The sequence below is a fragment of the Artemia sp. Qi Xiang Cuo genome, chromosome 19 (assembly GCF_049724085.1).
Source record: "Artemia sp. Qi Xiang Cuo chromosome 19, ASM4972408v1, whole genome shotgun sequence".
NCBI lineage: Eukaryota > Metazoa > Arthropoda > Branchiopoda > Anostraca > Artemiidae > Artemia > Artemia sp. Qi Xiang Cuo.
Window position 1 is genome coordinate 49,286,802 of NC_142812.1, and position 17,147 is coordinate 49,303,948.

The following is a 17,147-nucleotide window of genomic DNA, read 5'->3' on the forward strand; positions in this document are numbered from 1 at the left end:
GAGAAGGAGGAATGGGCGCATGATCAGAAGAATATGGAGAATTAATAGTCTTTTTGTTCACCGTTATAGATGAATAAACTGATTTAGCCGATAGAATGAAGTCCTATTCCTAGAAGTTAAGTTAGAATAAAAGAATGAGGTATAATGTTTACCAGGATATTGAATAAGTACCATTTTTCACCCTACCCACAAAACTCAAGTCCTCCTAGCATTTTTTAAACTAAACACTTACCTCCATTCTCCCCTCCCCAGATGTGTATTATACAGACCACATCGGAGAGGTAAAGCTAGGTCAAGTCGCAATGTCATTCATTTGGCTTTTATGTGTGCCCTATTGTTTTTGTGTGGGTTCCATTGTAACTGAATCCCCGTGTAAGTGAACCCTAAGCAAGTGAACCCCCATGCATCTGAACCCTCGTGCAAGTGAGACCTCTTTAACTGAACCCTCATGCAAACAATTATGAGTGTAGCCTACTATTCTTTAATTAGCAGCATCGTACATTTTGTTTAAATACTTATTTTTTCATTTTCCAGATTCAAGATTTTTATTTAACACAAATGAATAGATAAGCTGAAGTATTTAAAACGAGCCAACATAGAGCTACGATCGCAATGAATGGTACTTGTTATCAGAAATCTCCAAAATTGACTCCCCCTCCCTCTCTCCTACCATCCCCTGCACCCTCAGAAATGGGGGGACGAAGGGAACGTAAGATCCTATTTTAAATTGACAATAGTTTTCAAACGTTACTTGTGTATAATGCAGACCACATCGGAGAGGTAAAGCTAGGTCAAGTCACAATGTCATTCTATATTATTTATATCCTCATTAAGGACATTCAGAACAGAGTTACGCAAATGGAATACCATTTTTGCAAATTGAGTTAGTATTTGCTTGAGTACATTATACCTTGCCAAGTTTTTTAAAAAAACGACTAATCAAGTCATCATATGGAGTAACCGCCAGCTCTCTCTAACCAACTGACACACAAAAAAATGAGTGTCACATTAGAAAACCCGTTTGGTAGGGCAAGTATCGTTCGTAGTAATAGGTGACCGATCCTGGCAAGCCAATGTACCGGTTAAACTACACACATATCCATGCCTCAGGCCTGTGTAAGTACATGTATATTTTCAACGAATTGGGCGCTTACTACTCAGGTTCTCCTAGATGAAGAACTTAACATAGGGAATATAACATGATCAGCATCATTATCTAATTTCAGATACGTCCCCCCTCCCCCTCCCCTTGTCAATTTATAAATAATCACAAAATATCTAGAATAAAACTACACATTTTAAAGAATTTATGTTGTGTAAAATTTATCTGTAATCCTACATAGGATTGATAAAATACGTTTCATAAGCAGCTGAAATAAGAAAAAGAGTTATTTTATCAATTAATCCATGTGACTGTGGTGACCCGGAACAGGGACAATTAATAAAGTTAAAGTTAAATAAAGTAGTTATGGTAATATACCCAGATCAAGAAATACCATAATTCTATCAAATAGTCGGAAGAATAGGGCTAGTTAATAAAGGAAGGGCTAGATGATTTTTGTTTGTTTTGATACTATTTTTTATTGTTTTGCATTATTTAAAGTGGTCTTTTGTTCCTCGCGCTTTTTTTATAGACTGTATTTTGTGTTGCTATGGCCCACATACTTTTTGCGATAAATCTTATCTTATCTATATTTATGACAATATAGTTCTACTTTAGTCTAAATAAGGCCACTAAAGGCTGAAATTTTATCAGATAAATGGAGGAGGGTAAGGGGTGAAGGTACAACTTGTAGACCCTTCTCTATTACCAAATTTGAGATGTAAATCGATCCCCGAGAATTCCATTTACGAAGCTGAACAACTCTCCAAGTTGACAAAAAGCTGCTCGTCTTTATCTCTCCAACAGTTTGTGGTGCTGAACTGTAAATTAAGAGCAGCATGTAGAAAAAAGTAAGTTTGGAAACAACATATACATTAAAGGAACCTCCGTTAATGATGAAACCAAGTATGTATAATTTCTCAAGTAGGTCTATAAAGGTATCCAGCAAAATGTATTAGTAATAATTTCATAGAGAAGGGAAACACCCCAGGCACCAAAGTTGTACTGCCAAATTTTGGGTGTCCTAGAATTTTTAAGAATAAAACTACGAAAATGTGTAGTTACGTATTTTCCTTGCCACAGATGCTTTTCTTTTTACCTGGATGTTTCAACATATCGAACCAATGCCGTAAATTTTCAGAATCGACCTTACTCGGTTGGATGTCAAAAGTTCTAGTGCCATTTCCGATGCTTGAAAGTCATTAATGGTAACTTAGTCGCCCAACTGTGCCGTAATTGACCACGGTCGCTCACCGTAGTCAAAAATGGCGTTGTCTGAATCTTCGATGAAACATAAAGAAAGGACTTCGAAGAACGGGCTTCTTATGTATTGTTCAACTCAGGATCTTATTGATATTTTGGTCAAGAAAGTCTTAGGCCTCCCAACAGAAATTTCGGGGAAACGACCCCAAATTATTTAAATGACGATTTTTAGGTCGTCAAGAACCTTTCCATTTTTATACAAATGAACAAAGTATGCAAATGCAATATTCTTGGCCCAAAGACTAATTAATGGGCTTCAGCGAATCGGTAAACGCATTTTAACATTTGTAGATGAACACTGGGATCAGATGTAGCCCTGCTCAAATTAAGACCTCTTTGTCCTCCACGCCCCTATTTCCCCCTAGAATTATGACAAAGAGAACCACTTATATCAAACTTGGGACCTTAGAATATTGAAGATGGAGTGTTAGTTTTCTTCTTATGGGTTGAAAGTGACCTGGGTGAAACAACTACCCCTCCTTTCCTTTTTGGTCCCATCTTGGCAAAATATGACATGGAATTTGAATTCAAAATAGTAACTACAGTGAGGAAGATTTTCCTATTTTTCAGCGAATGACTGCCACTTGTGCCCCTGTGCCCTGTGCCCCTGTGACTGAGGGCCAAGAGCTACAAAATATTCATTATTTTATAAAATAATTCTGGTTGATATTTTAGAAAAAAAAGCTATTCCTAATTGGTTTTGACAACAAAATTTTCAAACAGAGGTTACTGGGACAGGCAAAGACACACACATAAACAGTTCATTTGAGCGAACTGAAAGTAGAGAGCGACACATGCAAGTAGTAACGGACCTAAAAAAGAATTTAGATAAGAATATTGTACAAAAAGAAAATGCTTTTCGAAGTAATCTAGAAACGTATAATCAACAAAATTTCAAGCTTATTAATGAAACATTGATAGTCCTATACAAAATATTTCTGTTTTTTATAAGAAAGTTGATGACTGATAATTTTTTCCAAGAACAATTGGAAGAAACTAGTGGTTACAGCATATCGAGAGAGGATCATCCGAACAGAAATTAAAAAAAAAACTGGCACCCATTAAAACGGAAATTCTAGCACCCATTTCAAACTTGTTATGAGACAATACAAAATAGTTTAGAGTCAATTTCTGCCGCAGAACAATAATTTGGCCCGACTAGGGGTACACAACTATCAAGTAAAAACTATGAAAAAGCCAATCAATTTATAATCATCCAACAGTGTCGTCCAACGTCTATAGAGCCCCCATTTTTTGAATATAGATGTGCAATCTATACAAAGCAAACGTTTATTATATAGAATTAATAACTTCTTATATGTAATAGCGTTTATCATAATAGCGTTCATTGTATAGAATGTTTATGAACGTTTTATCTACAGAATGAAACTATTGAACAGCTGTGTATAAGCACTTAAATGTGCAATCTATATAAAACAAACTTTTATTATATAGAATGGATATGCAGCTTTTGCAACGGTCATTTAGTATCGCATAGTTGCACATCGACAAATTAGAAAGATTAACGGATCCTTAGGCATTTGAAGGCCTAAACTTTCAAATATCCATGTTGGAAATAACAGAGAACTAACCCCCTACTCCCTTTGTTTGGAATAATATATTTGGACTATGAATATCATCATTCTTCACCACTCCTTCTTTCCTCCCTGATCTTAACGCTAGACTTTAGTTTACAATTTAATAGAAGTATAATTGATATCTATAGTGTGCGGAAACTCTAACGCAAAGATTGGGGAGGGAATTTAAGGGGGCAAATAGTACTCTGAGATATTGGATAATTCGTCTGTTGGCGGCACTCTTTACTTTCATTTGATAAAGCTTGTTTACTGTTATATAATCTCAACAAAAACGAATGCCGTACAATGTTTTTTATAAGCTGTTATTAAAGTTCTAATAATCCATCGTTTATAATTAAAATACGATATCAAAAACAGGCTTTCGCTACTTGCTATCCTTTTGAGTATCAGTAAATATTATTACATTTTTTGCTTCTTTTCCTCCCACCAAAATAGAAAATAATAATTCTATAAAAAGAATACTTAACTTAAAAAATAGGTCATAAGAAAAACAAACAATAGCAAATATGATGTTCCCATTTCCTTGTGGAAATTATTATTTTCTAAGTAAATCGAGATAGACTCTAATATCAGAGATGGAAATTAAAAGTAAATGCTTTTGTTGATTGTCGTTAGCTTGGAACTATAATACCTATCATGGAACAGCTATATCTAACGATAAAGATTATATCAAATTCTTCATTTTAAAACTTTTTGAACTTCATTCAATTTAAAACTTTTTGAACTTCATCAATACTCCTCGAGATGTGAAGTCATGTAAATTTTCACAGTCATTTTCAATATTGGAATTTATTAATGCTTGAATAATAAGTTATTATCCTATTTGCTATGTAGATCAAAGCGATCTTGCCAAGGGCACAAGCAGAATTTCTCACAGGTTGGGAGGGGGAGCCTGAAAATTTCTTTGAGAAGGTTTGTAGTTTTAAATTTCGGAAACATATTATTTTTCCGAATGTGACAAAATTGTATATTTTTCTATATATTTGCCTTTCTAGAGGACGAGAGAGCTAACAACTCTTTTCTTCCCGATGGACCTTCTTGAACTCAGCACCTGAAAGGAAAGTAATGGATAAATATTTTCCAAAAACAGGTGGAGGTCATTTTCGGATTATTCCCATCATAGGTGAATATAGGTTCCAGTTCTGACAACTTATTCTTCCTTTGGGAATAAGAGGTGGGACAGGATTTCAATTTCCTTGACACCAACACTAAACATAGTTCAAAATTCCCTTGATTTGACAGAGTTTCCCCATTTTTAAGCAGAAAACGCTGATATATATAATGCCAGCTTAAGAGAGAAATCAGACAGTGAGATGCTGAAAAGGTATATAACAATAAAAAAATAACAAAAAAAAACCGGTTAACTTAACTTTAGGTAATGTTACTAAAGGACTGTTACTAAAAAGGACTTTGCAAGCCACAAAGTTCTAGGTTTTTGAACTAGATGCTTGCCTGTAACTTATAACTCCGCCAAGCACTGAATTATTTTACGAGTGCATAAGTAGGAAGAATTTATTTATTTTAAACAGTATTTTCGATGAATCCAATTTTTTTTTGCTCTGGCCTGAAATAAACAAACCAAACATTTGCCACGTATAGATCTGGAATCTGGCTTCTAATGCAAACATCAACTCGTTTCAGAAAGGAAACTTCCTTGAAAGTTATTGTAATATGCGAAGTAACCTTTCAAGAACTGATGTTCAACCAAAATTGTTTGAAAGATCCTAAATTTCAGACCCCAAAATTGTGGGGTTCATAATTAGACCCCGCAAAGTGTTTCAAGTTCGTCTCTCTACCTCAATACGCCAAAGGGTAACTTCTTGTGGACATGGTACATTGTAGGGCTATATCGATTACTCTTTCATGACAGCTCTAGCTAGGACTCTAAAACTTCGTTTTCTGCTTATATTTTCTTCCTTCCAGTAACTCCAAGGTTAGAAACATCATCGGAAAATATATGTACTTAATCTTTCATCTTTCAAGCTTTAAAAGTCAACTACCGTTTAGATCCAGTTAAGATCCATTCGTCTTCTTCGCATAATCTTTTTACTGTCATTTTGTATGGAAGCTGCTGTCGTAGAGAATTGGGAGAGGGCTCAAAAGATAACAAAATCAAAACCTCTAGTTCTATTACCAAGAAACTTCGAGACCAGCAAGCTCCCTCAAATGCCCTTTACGTTCCCAGAAATGCCTCTTGCGTTGCAATGGAGCATAATTTTTAGACTGCCATTTGGTTCAAAATAGTTTGTCATGTAAGATTTCCGGGTTCTAAGTAAGTGTAGCCCTAAATTATGCAAACTAGGCTTGTTTGGTATTGGTTGTCCAATCAGCTTGGAACACTTAGAAACTGTTTACTCGATAGAAATTTTCTGAAGTTGTCCTAAGTTAAACTCCTGAGACAACAGGTGTACCAGAGCACATTAAAGGCGTTACATACATCAAACTTTTCAAAATACGTTATCTAAAATATCTTTGAAAAGGGTTAGGGGATTCAATTAATAACTCAGAGGGGTGTTTCGGGGAAGGGCTAAATGGACCTAGACTAGGGAGAAAAGGTAGAGGTAAATCAAAAGGCAATGTAAGTAACAGGCTATTAAAATAGCACATCTACTTCGGCGATAGAGCTGGAATAACTCCTTGGGAGGTAACATTGAAGCTGTAACGGAATGTTAGAGAATTGCTCACAGGCAAGGGGAGTTAAAATTCTGGGAGAGAAGATGGAACTAAAGATATTTTGTCTCTTACCCATCCATTGGTGTTTACATTATCAGACCCTACGTTACTTAAAATATGTTCACGGTAAATCAAAAGACACTGTGTTGCAAAAGACATGTTGACAAGCAATGAGGGTATTAAAATCTGACGATATACTAGGGGTAGGAGGAATTTTGATACTATGTAAAGAACGAAGGCTATATAGAGCTGAATCATATATAAACACAGGAGTTTTCTGAAGTGATTTTGCAAGATTACCATGAAAGACAAAAGAAGCACAAGAAAGAATGTAAATTGACTGTAGGTTTAAGAACGGTTTTGGTGAGGAACGGTTGGTGTCCACAACTAGACGCTGTGATTTATTATGCATGGCAGAAAGTGACCACAGTGTAGAAGGAAAAGTAGACATTCATACAATGATGCAATATGAAACATATGACTGGACAAGGCCGAGCTTTCTAATGATACCCAAATTCCGTGAGACCTTAACCCTAATCTTGGCTATATGGTGTCTAAACAAAAGGTTCTCATCAATCAGGATACCAAGAGACCGGACCACCTGATTCTCTGGCCTACTCAAGGAGCCGTGTGACACCTGAAGGTGTGTAATCTGAGGGAAGTCTATACCAATTCGAGAAAAAATAAGAAAATGCGACTTGCCAACATTCAAGGCCAAATAATTCGTATCAAATCATGAAATTACTATCTCAAAGATTGCCACAAGGTTAGACCTGATATCCCATTCCGTCTTCCCAAGGGTTCTAAGAGTGTTGTCATCAGAAAAAGCAACGAGAAAATCTGCATTAGTAGTAGTATTTGAACACGAAGGAACATCAGGATGACACAGCTTGCAGCTTTCTAGAGGCCTGGTATTTTTGACTGCCAAAATCAGATCATTAAAACGAATCAGAAACAAAACGGGGCCAAGAACAGATCCCTGAGGAATGCCATAATCTACTTCAGAACGTCTCCGGAAAAGCGGATCTATTGAAATAAGCCTACCGGAAATAAATAATTCAAACCAAGAAAAAGTATTTGATTTGATGCCATTATGTGATAGTTTCCAAAGAAGAATACGATGGGTCAAAGAATCAAAAGCTTTACAAATATCCAAAAATAAAGCTGTCTGGATAAGACCAGAATCTATTGCCGAATGAATGAAATTCAATAGAACTACGCAAGTATTATTTGTAGAGCTATTCACTCGGAATCTAAACTGAAAATCATGCACAAATCCTTTTGCATCCAGAAATCTAAGAAGCCTAGATAGCATAGCATTCTCAAAAATTTTGCTGAAAACAGAAGGAGAGAAATTGGCCTGTAATTAGCAGGATTACTCCAAGAACCACTTTTATACAGCACTATAGCTTTAGCTCGCCTGAGAGATTCAGGAAAAATTCTTATCTCGAAAGACAAATTGACGAGCTTAGCCAATGGTGACAGAATAGCTGGCAGAATGGCAAGGATAACCCTTTTCGGAATTCTATCTGGCCTTGAAGACGATGATCCTTTAATAGTGTTCGCGATACGAGCTATCTCAAACACAGAAACATAATTCAAGACCATTGATAGGCTCAGAAATCGCAACGAGAAATTGCGGAGCTTGCTGAGGAAGCAGCCGTTTTCGCTATATTAGCAAAATAAGAGGTAAGCTCAAGCTGAACATCTTCTCCTTGGACATTGTTACCATCAATTATCAGTGTTGTTGGAACTTAAGGAAGAGGGGAAGTAGGTCTAAGAACCCAATTGATTATATACCACGTATTCCTAACATCCTTTCCACACTCAGTGAATTTCCTATTATAATACCGAGACGTGACCTTCCAACACAGAGAATTATATATGCTAATATAGGCCTTGAACCGTTGATGATGAGCTGCAGATTATGAAGCCTTGTTAAGCTTCCACAAATAATTTTTCCTTTGTCAGCTTTTATAAAGACTTTGAGTCATCCACGGATTCAATGGTGCTTTCCTTTTCGAATAATGAGGCGCTGGATTCTGATGGCAAACTTCTAGGATACCTTCTTTTACTAAATCATAAAAGAAATAAAAAGAGCGGTTAAAATCGATTTATAAACCAAACCATCCTATGGCAAATCAGACGAGAATTAAGTAGACTCAGCTCTGTATCACCAAAACGGGAAAATGGGAGATCAGATGGTGATGCTATACGTTGCACTTGATCACCATTCTTTCGTCGGGAAATAGCGGAAAAACGATAAGAAATATCACTAACCAGCACCGGATTATCTAAGTTCATCTAGTGACGAGAAAATATTATCAAGTACGAGACACATGCATTTCCGTAACTCAAATTCGTATTCAAATTCCAGCGTACACTACGCAAATAGAACATCATCGACAAAAGGTCTATAGCTTAAACAGATTCTGCATCCAGAAGGTTCAGGTTAAAATCCCCCATAAGGATTAGTTCACAGGGATACTATTGAACTGAGTCCAAAACCTTCTTCCGAAATACGCATAAACGAAGGAACAGATCCATCTTGGGACCTGTAAACGAAACCCACAGCTCAATAAAAACAAGGATTTCGCGGGGTAAGTTCAAGCCCCCCCCCCCTCTAGATACAGCCTTGCCTCGGGGTTACATCGACTTCTGAATATCAAATAAAGAATTATGCGTTTCTTTGATAATTTTTTTATTACAAATTATTACACATTTTCAGGTGTCATCGTTAAGATATGTTGGTTCAGCGTTTGGTTACAAAGTAGATGGCATTCATTTGTATGAAAGACCTTGGTTTGGAGGAACTGAAATATTCCTGACTGGAGAAGCAAGAATTTCTTTTCTTGTTAAGTCGCTGATTGTTATTGGAAAATCCGTTTGGACCCTTTATGAGTAAGTGGTATGCAAAATTTCTATTTAAGTAACTGTTATATGAGACTGTTGTCAGTAGACGCTATCTTCAACAGCCGTTCACATACTAAAGTTCATTATGTAGCTACTTCTCCATTTGGATGACAGATTATGATGTTAAGCTTATTTTAAACGATTCATAAACATGGCTGAATTTGAAATTATATTAAATACTTAAAAAAAATGAATTAAACAATGTTAAATATATCAATATAAATAAATAAAATCAAATAAATGCAAATGAATGTTTTCCTTAACTGAAGTCATCTATATAATTTTAAAAGGCGTTATATGAGACAATATAAATTTTACAGGAGAGCCGAAAATCAAAAATGCGTTTTGGGTTTTGGACTTGGGTTTTTGGATCTTTAATAACATCGATTAGTTTGTAAAAAAAAAAATTCCATTAAAATTTGTTTGGGACTATCAGGCTCACATCAAACAATTTTCCAAACAACAAATAAAAATATATAGAGCAAACAGGTATAATATTTAAGCAAAGCAGTGGAACAGCTGAATTGTTTCAGTATTATTTCCGTTTTCTATTTACATTTTCATTTGTCAAATTCTGTGAATAGAAAGGTAGTGTGGTCTGGGAAATTATCTACGTGCAAAAAAGGCGACATAGCTCGTTTTAGAAAAAGGGAAATCTTTTAAGAATTTTGATAATTAGAAGAAAAACAGATGAAATAATTCACTAGAGAGTGCTGAGTTTAAACTATAGACAATAAATCTTAGTGTGACAATTTACATATTGGATTAACGACGCTTCTTGACTACTAAGCTCCTTGTGCCGGCCCTACACTATATTAATGTGGCTCAGTTTAAACTCTGGGTCTCTTATTACCAAGCTGAAATCAAACCAACAGAGCCACCACAGGACTCTTTGTTTCACAAAAACGTCACAAAACACGTTTTGAATTATTCCTGCCACAGTGTAGTAAATTATTAAAGGTGGCCAACACCCAACATAAAATCCATAATAATTGCAAAAAAAATATCATAATACTTCAACAGAAGAGCGGAGCCGGAATATCATTTTGACTATTTTTCAAAGACTGTGTAGAGTGAGTATTATAAACTAAGTATCTTAGTAAAAAAAAAGAAAAAAAAACTGCAACCAATGACAGTAGTTAGTGTTCCCCTAAGACCGTGTCCAGGGAAGAGATTAGGGGGTTCGAACAACCTCCCTAAATATTAGGGACGTCCCAGGGAAGATATTAGGGGGTTCGAACAACCCCCCCCCCCAAAAAAAAATATTTTTCTGACTCTCAAAAACGAAACAAAAATGCAAATAAACAAATTTTGATGCCTTTTTGCAAGCGTTTTGTATCCCACCCTCCGAAAAAAAGTAAAAACTTGGACACACCTTGATTTCCCCACTAGTAGATATTTGACTTACTTTTGACTTATCGCTCTTACTGAGCAAGGTCGCCAGCGTAGAGGGAACTGGTTGACAGCGCTGTCAGTCTTCTCCAAGCAGCCCTGTCCAGGGCTAAGGATGGTGCCTCATTTGGGTCGATGTTGCGGTTGAGGAAGCGTTGATTTATAGCATCAGCCCATCTGGTGCGTGGCCTCCCTCGAGGACGTTTCCAATCAATCGAGGGATTGAAGTTTGATATGAGCCTTGCAGGGGTAGCTGGCGGGAGGCGGAGTAAGTGGCCGTACCATCTTAGAGAACGAGCTTCTACATGGGAGGAGAGGTTCACCAACTTGAAGGTCCTCAGGATCTCAGTATTGCGGATGAAACAACAAATATCGCTTTTCATTTCGTACCTCTACAGTGCTACCTGAAATGACTTGAGCTTTGATCCTACATAGAGGCTCTTGTAGAGAACACAACCCTCGGGCACCTTACCCTAGCTGTATTTGACCCATTCCAAGAAAATCTAATGTCTCTGGAAAGCGAAATCTGAATTTCCGTCTAACTCAAGTCAAAATCTAAGTTTTTTTATTAATCCAATGTGTTTACTAAAAAGAAACTTGTCAAAGGGATACGTTAAACGAAAAGGAAGTAAAAAGCGAAGTTGAAAATTAAAACGGACAAAAATTATTACTTCAAAGCTTATCTAATAAATATATCAATAAAACTAGTGAAGGTAAACCAACTAATTATGTTTCCCTTTGTTTCTATGATTGTTTCTAGAAAACTAGCGCTTTATTGAAAACACAACCTTACCTTAGACCTTAGATCCGCCTGTGCCTCCCGAGGCACCCAGGGCATCAAGAAGAAGCCGCCAATCTTCCCGCCAGTTTGCTGCTGCAAGTATGTCCTCCCACTGAGGTTGGATTGATGCGTGCAGGTTACAGAGATCTGTCTGGTACGTTGGACGCAGGGTGTTTCTGGGTCTGCCACTGTGGCGTGGACCCGATAGCTGCCAATAAAGCACTGCATTTGGTAGTCGGAGAGTGTCCACATGTAGTACGTGGCCAAGATACCACCATCGGCAGATTCTTATGATATATGTCACAAGAGGCTGGCCAGTCTTGTCACGGATGGATTGGATTGTTATTTTCTGCTGCCAACAGATGTTGAGAATTCTTCTGAGACGTAAGTTTTCGAAAGCAAGCATTCTTCTCTCTTGTTTCTGGGTCATGTGCCAGGTTTTGGCTGCGTAAAGCAGCACTGGCATAACATTGATATTGAAGAATCATAACTTTAGCTGTATACAGAAGATTTGGGACAACGATACTTTCCGTAATGTATTGAAGGCCCCATCGGCTTGGCCGATTCTTGTGAGCACTTCTTTTGTGGTCGATCCGGTACTTTCTATTATGCTTCCCAAGTATTTGAAATGGACGACTTGCTCTATGTGTTGGTCTCCGCAAGTGATGCTCAGGGGTGAATCTGTGGTAGCCATGCATTTTGTTTTCTCATTATTTATTTTTAGGCCGACATGGCCGCCTCTCTCCCTCACTTTGTCAAAGAGTTCTTGGAGTCTTTCCTTGCATGATTCTAGGACGGCGATATCGTCAGCGAAGTCTACATCACTGAGGCTTGTTTCTGGATTCAGCTGGATTCCGTCTGTGCTTGTACTTCGCAGTATGTAATCAATGACAATTACGAAAAGTAGCGGTGACAAGACGCAACCTTTAACTCCTGACAGAATGCGGAAGAAACGAGTTTGGCCATCTGGTGTCTTTACACAGCGCTCGGTTTCTTCATAGAGCGCAACGATCAGTGAAACTATCTTTTCAGGGGTTCCGTAATGCAGTAGGATCTTCCACAGGCTTTGGCGGTCTACTGAGTCAAATGCCTTCTCAAAATCGATGAATATCATATAGATTTTGGAACGACACTCTCTCCTTTCTTCCGTCAGTAGCCGTAGGGTGAATATCAAGTCTGCACATGAACGGTTCGGTCTGAATCCATGCTGCTTGTCGCGAAGGTGTCTGTCAAGCTGCGAGCTGATTCTCTGCAGTAAAATGTGCGTCAGCAATTTGCTAGGTATGAAAAGCATGCAGATTCCTCGCCAGTTGCCTGGGAAGGACGTATCGCCTTTCTTAAAGATCCTCACAAGCGTGGTGCGTTTCCAATCCGAAGGTATTTTTGCGGTCGTCCAGATTATTGCGAACAACGCTGTCTAGAACTTGAGGCAGGTCATAACAGTCGCTTTGATCATTTCCGCGGATATCCTGTCGTCGCCAGGCGACTTCTCATTTTTCAGCTTCTTTGCTGCTGCTATAATTTCATTGGATGACGGCGGATCCGTGCTGATATCTAAGGAAAACAGTGTTGTAGCTGGGATCTCTGGGGGATCCTCTGGCGGAGGTCTATTCAAAAATTTCTTGAAGTGGCTGGACCAAATTGCGTTTGCGTTAGACTGCTGTGTTTTCAGGATGCCCAAAGGGTCTGTTACTGGTCCATGTTAAATAGAGGATTTCTTTCCGATAAGCTCATTAGCGATTTTGTAGACGGCTCTTGAATCACCTCTCTCCGCCGCCCCTTCTGCCTGCGCTGCTTTTCACTCCAGCAGGTTTCTCTGGTCTTTTCTGGCACTCTTCTTTACCTCTTTATCCGCGGCTCTGTATTCATCGTTTCTGAGGATCTGTTGGTCGGGGGTTTGTCTTTGGATAAGTGATGCTTATACTTTTTTCCTTCTCTCAATGAGTTCCCATGTTTGGTCAGATAGCCACTGGTCTTTTGGGCTCTTGCTGTACCCAATGGTGGCTTTCGCGGCATTGTGAAAGCACAACTTTATGCTATCCCAGTATTGATTGCTATCAGCATCATCTAGTAAAGACAAGGCTTCAAATCTATTCTGCATCTCTAGTTTAAAGGCTTGGTTGAATTCTCTCAACCTCAGTTTCTCCGAGTCAAAGACTGGGTTTAAGGGGGCCTTATTTGCTTTTCTATTTCTTTTCAATTTAAGGCGGATTTTTGCTGCCATCAGATTATGATCTGAGCCAACGTCAGCTCCTCTATATCCCCTTATATCAAGTAGGCTTGATCTCCACTTCCTGCTCCAAAGACAATGGTCAATCTGATTTCGGGTATGGCCATCGGGAGATATCCAAGAATATTTGTGCACATCTCGATGAGAAAATAGGGTACCTCCAGTTACTTTGTCGTTAAGAAGTGCGAAGTTAATAAGTAATACTTCGTTCTCTTTTCGCTGGCCAAGGTTACGATCGCCGAAATCATCTGAGGGAAACTGTTGGTTCTTCCTTGTCTTCGCTTTAAAGTCTCCAAGAAAACATGGTATGTTATGCCGTGGAATGTTGTTTGCCACGGAGTTGAGAGCTCTGTAAAATTCGTCTTTTGCTTCGTCGGTGGCGTCATTGGTGGGTGCGTAGCATACTATTACTGACAGTTTCACATGCGCGCCGATGAAGTGGGCTTTCAGGATTCTAGGTGACACCGGTGTCCACTGTAGTAGAGCTTGGGAAGTCTGTTTTTTCATCATTAGTGCTACTCAGTATTCACGCTTTTGCTGCGATCCACTGTATATAATGGTCACATCTCCATCCAGTTTATTTGATCCAGATCCTAGCCATCAAACTTATGACAGAGCCAGAAGGTCAAGGTGGTAACCTTCCAGTGCTCTTAGCACTTGTTCAGTCTTGGAGTCTTGAGACATTGTGCGGACGTTCCAGAAACCAAATTTGAGGTGTTGTTTTGCATTCATAAATCTTGTCCGTGGGCATGCAGAGGTTGTCATCAAAAGGGGGTTCGAAAATCCGAGGCTAAAACTTGATGTTTCGGTTGCAGTTAGGATTTCCCTGAGGGCAGGCCCTTGAGGTCCCGGGTGTGGGTCGCAAGCCCACAGCCCAACCCTCCCTCTTTATCCTAGCTTGGGACAGGCTGCATACGCAGGCGAGGCTCAAAGCGTGACCAAAATAAATTAATCTGTGAAGCTTTTCATAGTCTTAAACCAGTTGTGACATCAGTAACTTTCAGTATACAATTAAAATCATCTTAAAAACATATGCGTAAAATTAAATATTTTGTTAATAACCGCATAGTCATTGAAAGGCATAAATAAATATTGAATTGATCTATTAGGTAGCATTTTGCTCTCACCAGCTATAATACCAATAGTGGGTAATATACAGTCTTAAATTTTAAGAAATATGCTTTAGTATCACTCGAAATGAAGATCAAATAAGAAATAATATGAACTCTGGAAATACGGTTATTTCTTTCTATACAACAGTGAATTTCAAGCTATGATACAAATTCTAAAGCTATTCTGTAGTCCTACTACTACAAACTTGTCATGACATGTCCTTTTTAGAACCAAAACGAGAGCAAGTCATTGAATTGATCCATTGTGAAGAAGTGATACCAAATTAAACGAAAAAAGATCAACGATCCTAAAATGCTTTGTTTTTAATCTATAAAGCGTGTTATTAATTGGTTTGCTTTTACTGTACCAACTGCTATATTGCAGAGAACCAGGATATCAGTATATATGCTACACAGACCATTCTTTAGCATGCAAAAAGTATATGTACTCAGGTTGTCAAAAGGGCATATCTGCAATGTCTCAGGAACTTATATGAGTAAACTTCATGTATCCAGATTGTCAAAATGGCACATCTGCAATATCTTAGGAACAGCTAAGGTATTCAGTTGAAACTTCCTGAAAACTTTGAACTAAATAAAAAGAGATTTGCAGCCTGTGCAGACAGTTTGTCGAAAGAATATATATACAATATTATATTATTTAGTAAGAATTGTTTTCTAACTTCACACTGTCCAAATATTTTACTCCTGCTCCCACCCCGTAATGTGAAAATATATAGCCCAAATTGTATTTTTTTTTTTTCTATTTATTCTGTCACTTCTATTTGTCTTAAAAATCACTGAAAAAAAACGGCTCTATAATACGTCAATGAAGGAACAACTTGAGCGGTAGGGCGTATATCCCACAGGTACCAAAAAATCTTTTATGACAAAAGTTTAGTTTAAGGTTAAAATAATAGAAAATAATCATTAACACCATGGAATATAGGCTTGTTTATAAATATAAATGTTTTTACTTTTATAACTTTAATAAATCAAATAATATTAACATTTTGATTACTAAATATCAGTAAACTGACAATGCACATTCATTTGTATTTTTTCATTAAAATGCAAATTTTGTTTTGATCTTGGGAAGGCATAGGGGTTTTGCGCACAACTAATGTTAATTTCTGCTCGTTTTGAGTTTGACTCGGTTAATTATTGTAATTTCTGTTCATTTTGGGTTTCATTTATTTATCGATGCGGATTTGTGGTAGTTTTACGCTTGGTAGAGTTATTTGATTTGATTTTTGCTCATTTTTATTTAATGGAGTTCTTTACTTTTCTTTGAAAAACTTATTTGGTGGAAAAAGTTTTTTTAATTAATTTCTGTTCGTTTTATATTGACTTAGTCTTTTCAGGGAAAAACAAAATAATGCTTTAAATCTTTTCATTTTTTAAGACTTTATAGTTTGGCCTGCTATTTGTATGCTGGAGAATATTTTTCAGCAATTTTTAAAAAAATACAACCATTTAAAAATCTGGACACAATAGGTACTGTTTAACTTACTTTCATACCTCCTCTAGTCGACCTGAAATGAAAAGCTTGATACCCTTCTCAAAAAAATCTGTTAACTTTCCCTGATAGCTTATATACACCTACGCTATTTTGATCTGGTTAAATTTTAAGAGCAGAATTGGGTGGGTTAGCGTGGGTGGGTGGGAGTGGAAGGAGGATTAATTAACCTCAAATCATTTGTGACTATTAAAAAGGGCATCAACCCTTTCTATTTTCCATCGAATGAGCCCTTTTCGAATTTCCCACGACAACACCTTCGATACGAAGTGCCCTGGTCTAAACAATAATAACAACAAAAAATAATACATTACACCCACTTCAATCTTAACTATAAAAATGTCAAGCCTTGCAATCACTTTTGATTATTAAAAAGGGCACCAGGCCTTTCGATTTCCAATCGAATGAGCCCTTTTGAAAACAACAGAGCTTTCTATAAACACCTTATATGCCCCCAGGACATAAATTACAACCCTTACCCTAAGGTATGTCAAAGTGGTTGTCATCCTCTAAAACCGAATTTCCAGAACTTTCAACTACGTTAACCAACATGGCTATCTCAAA

At 37.5% G+C, this 17,147-nt stretch overlaps 1 protein-coding gene across 1 annotated transcript in view; it reads left to right on the forward strand.

Moving 5' to 3' along the window:
- Positions 1 to 17,147, forward strand: part of LOC148940950 (uncharacterized) — a 37,692-nt gene that overhangs the window by 17,880 nt on the left and 2,665 nt on the right. The window contains exon 2 of the mRNA XM_089105118.1: positions 9,365 to 9,537. Coding sequence (XP_088961244.1) covers positions 9,365 to 9,537 — 173 coding nt within the window. The remainder of the gene's footprint in view (positions 1 to 9,364; positions 9,538 to 17,147) is intronic.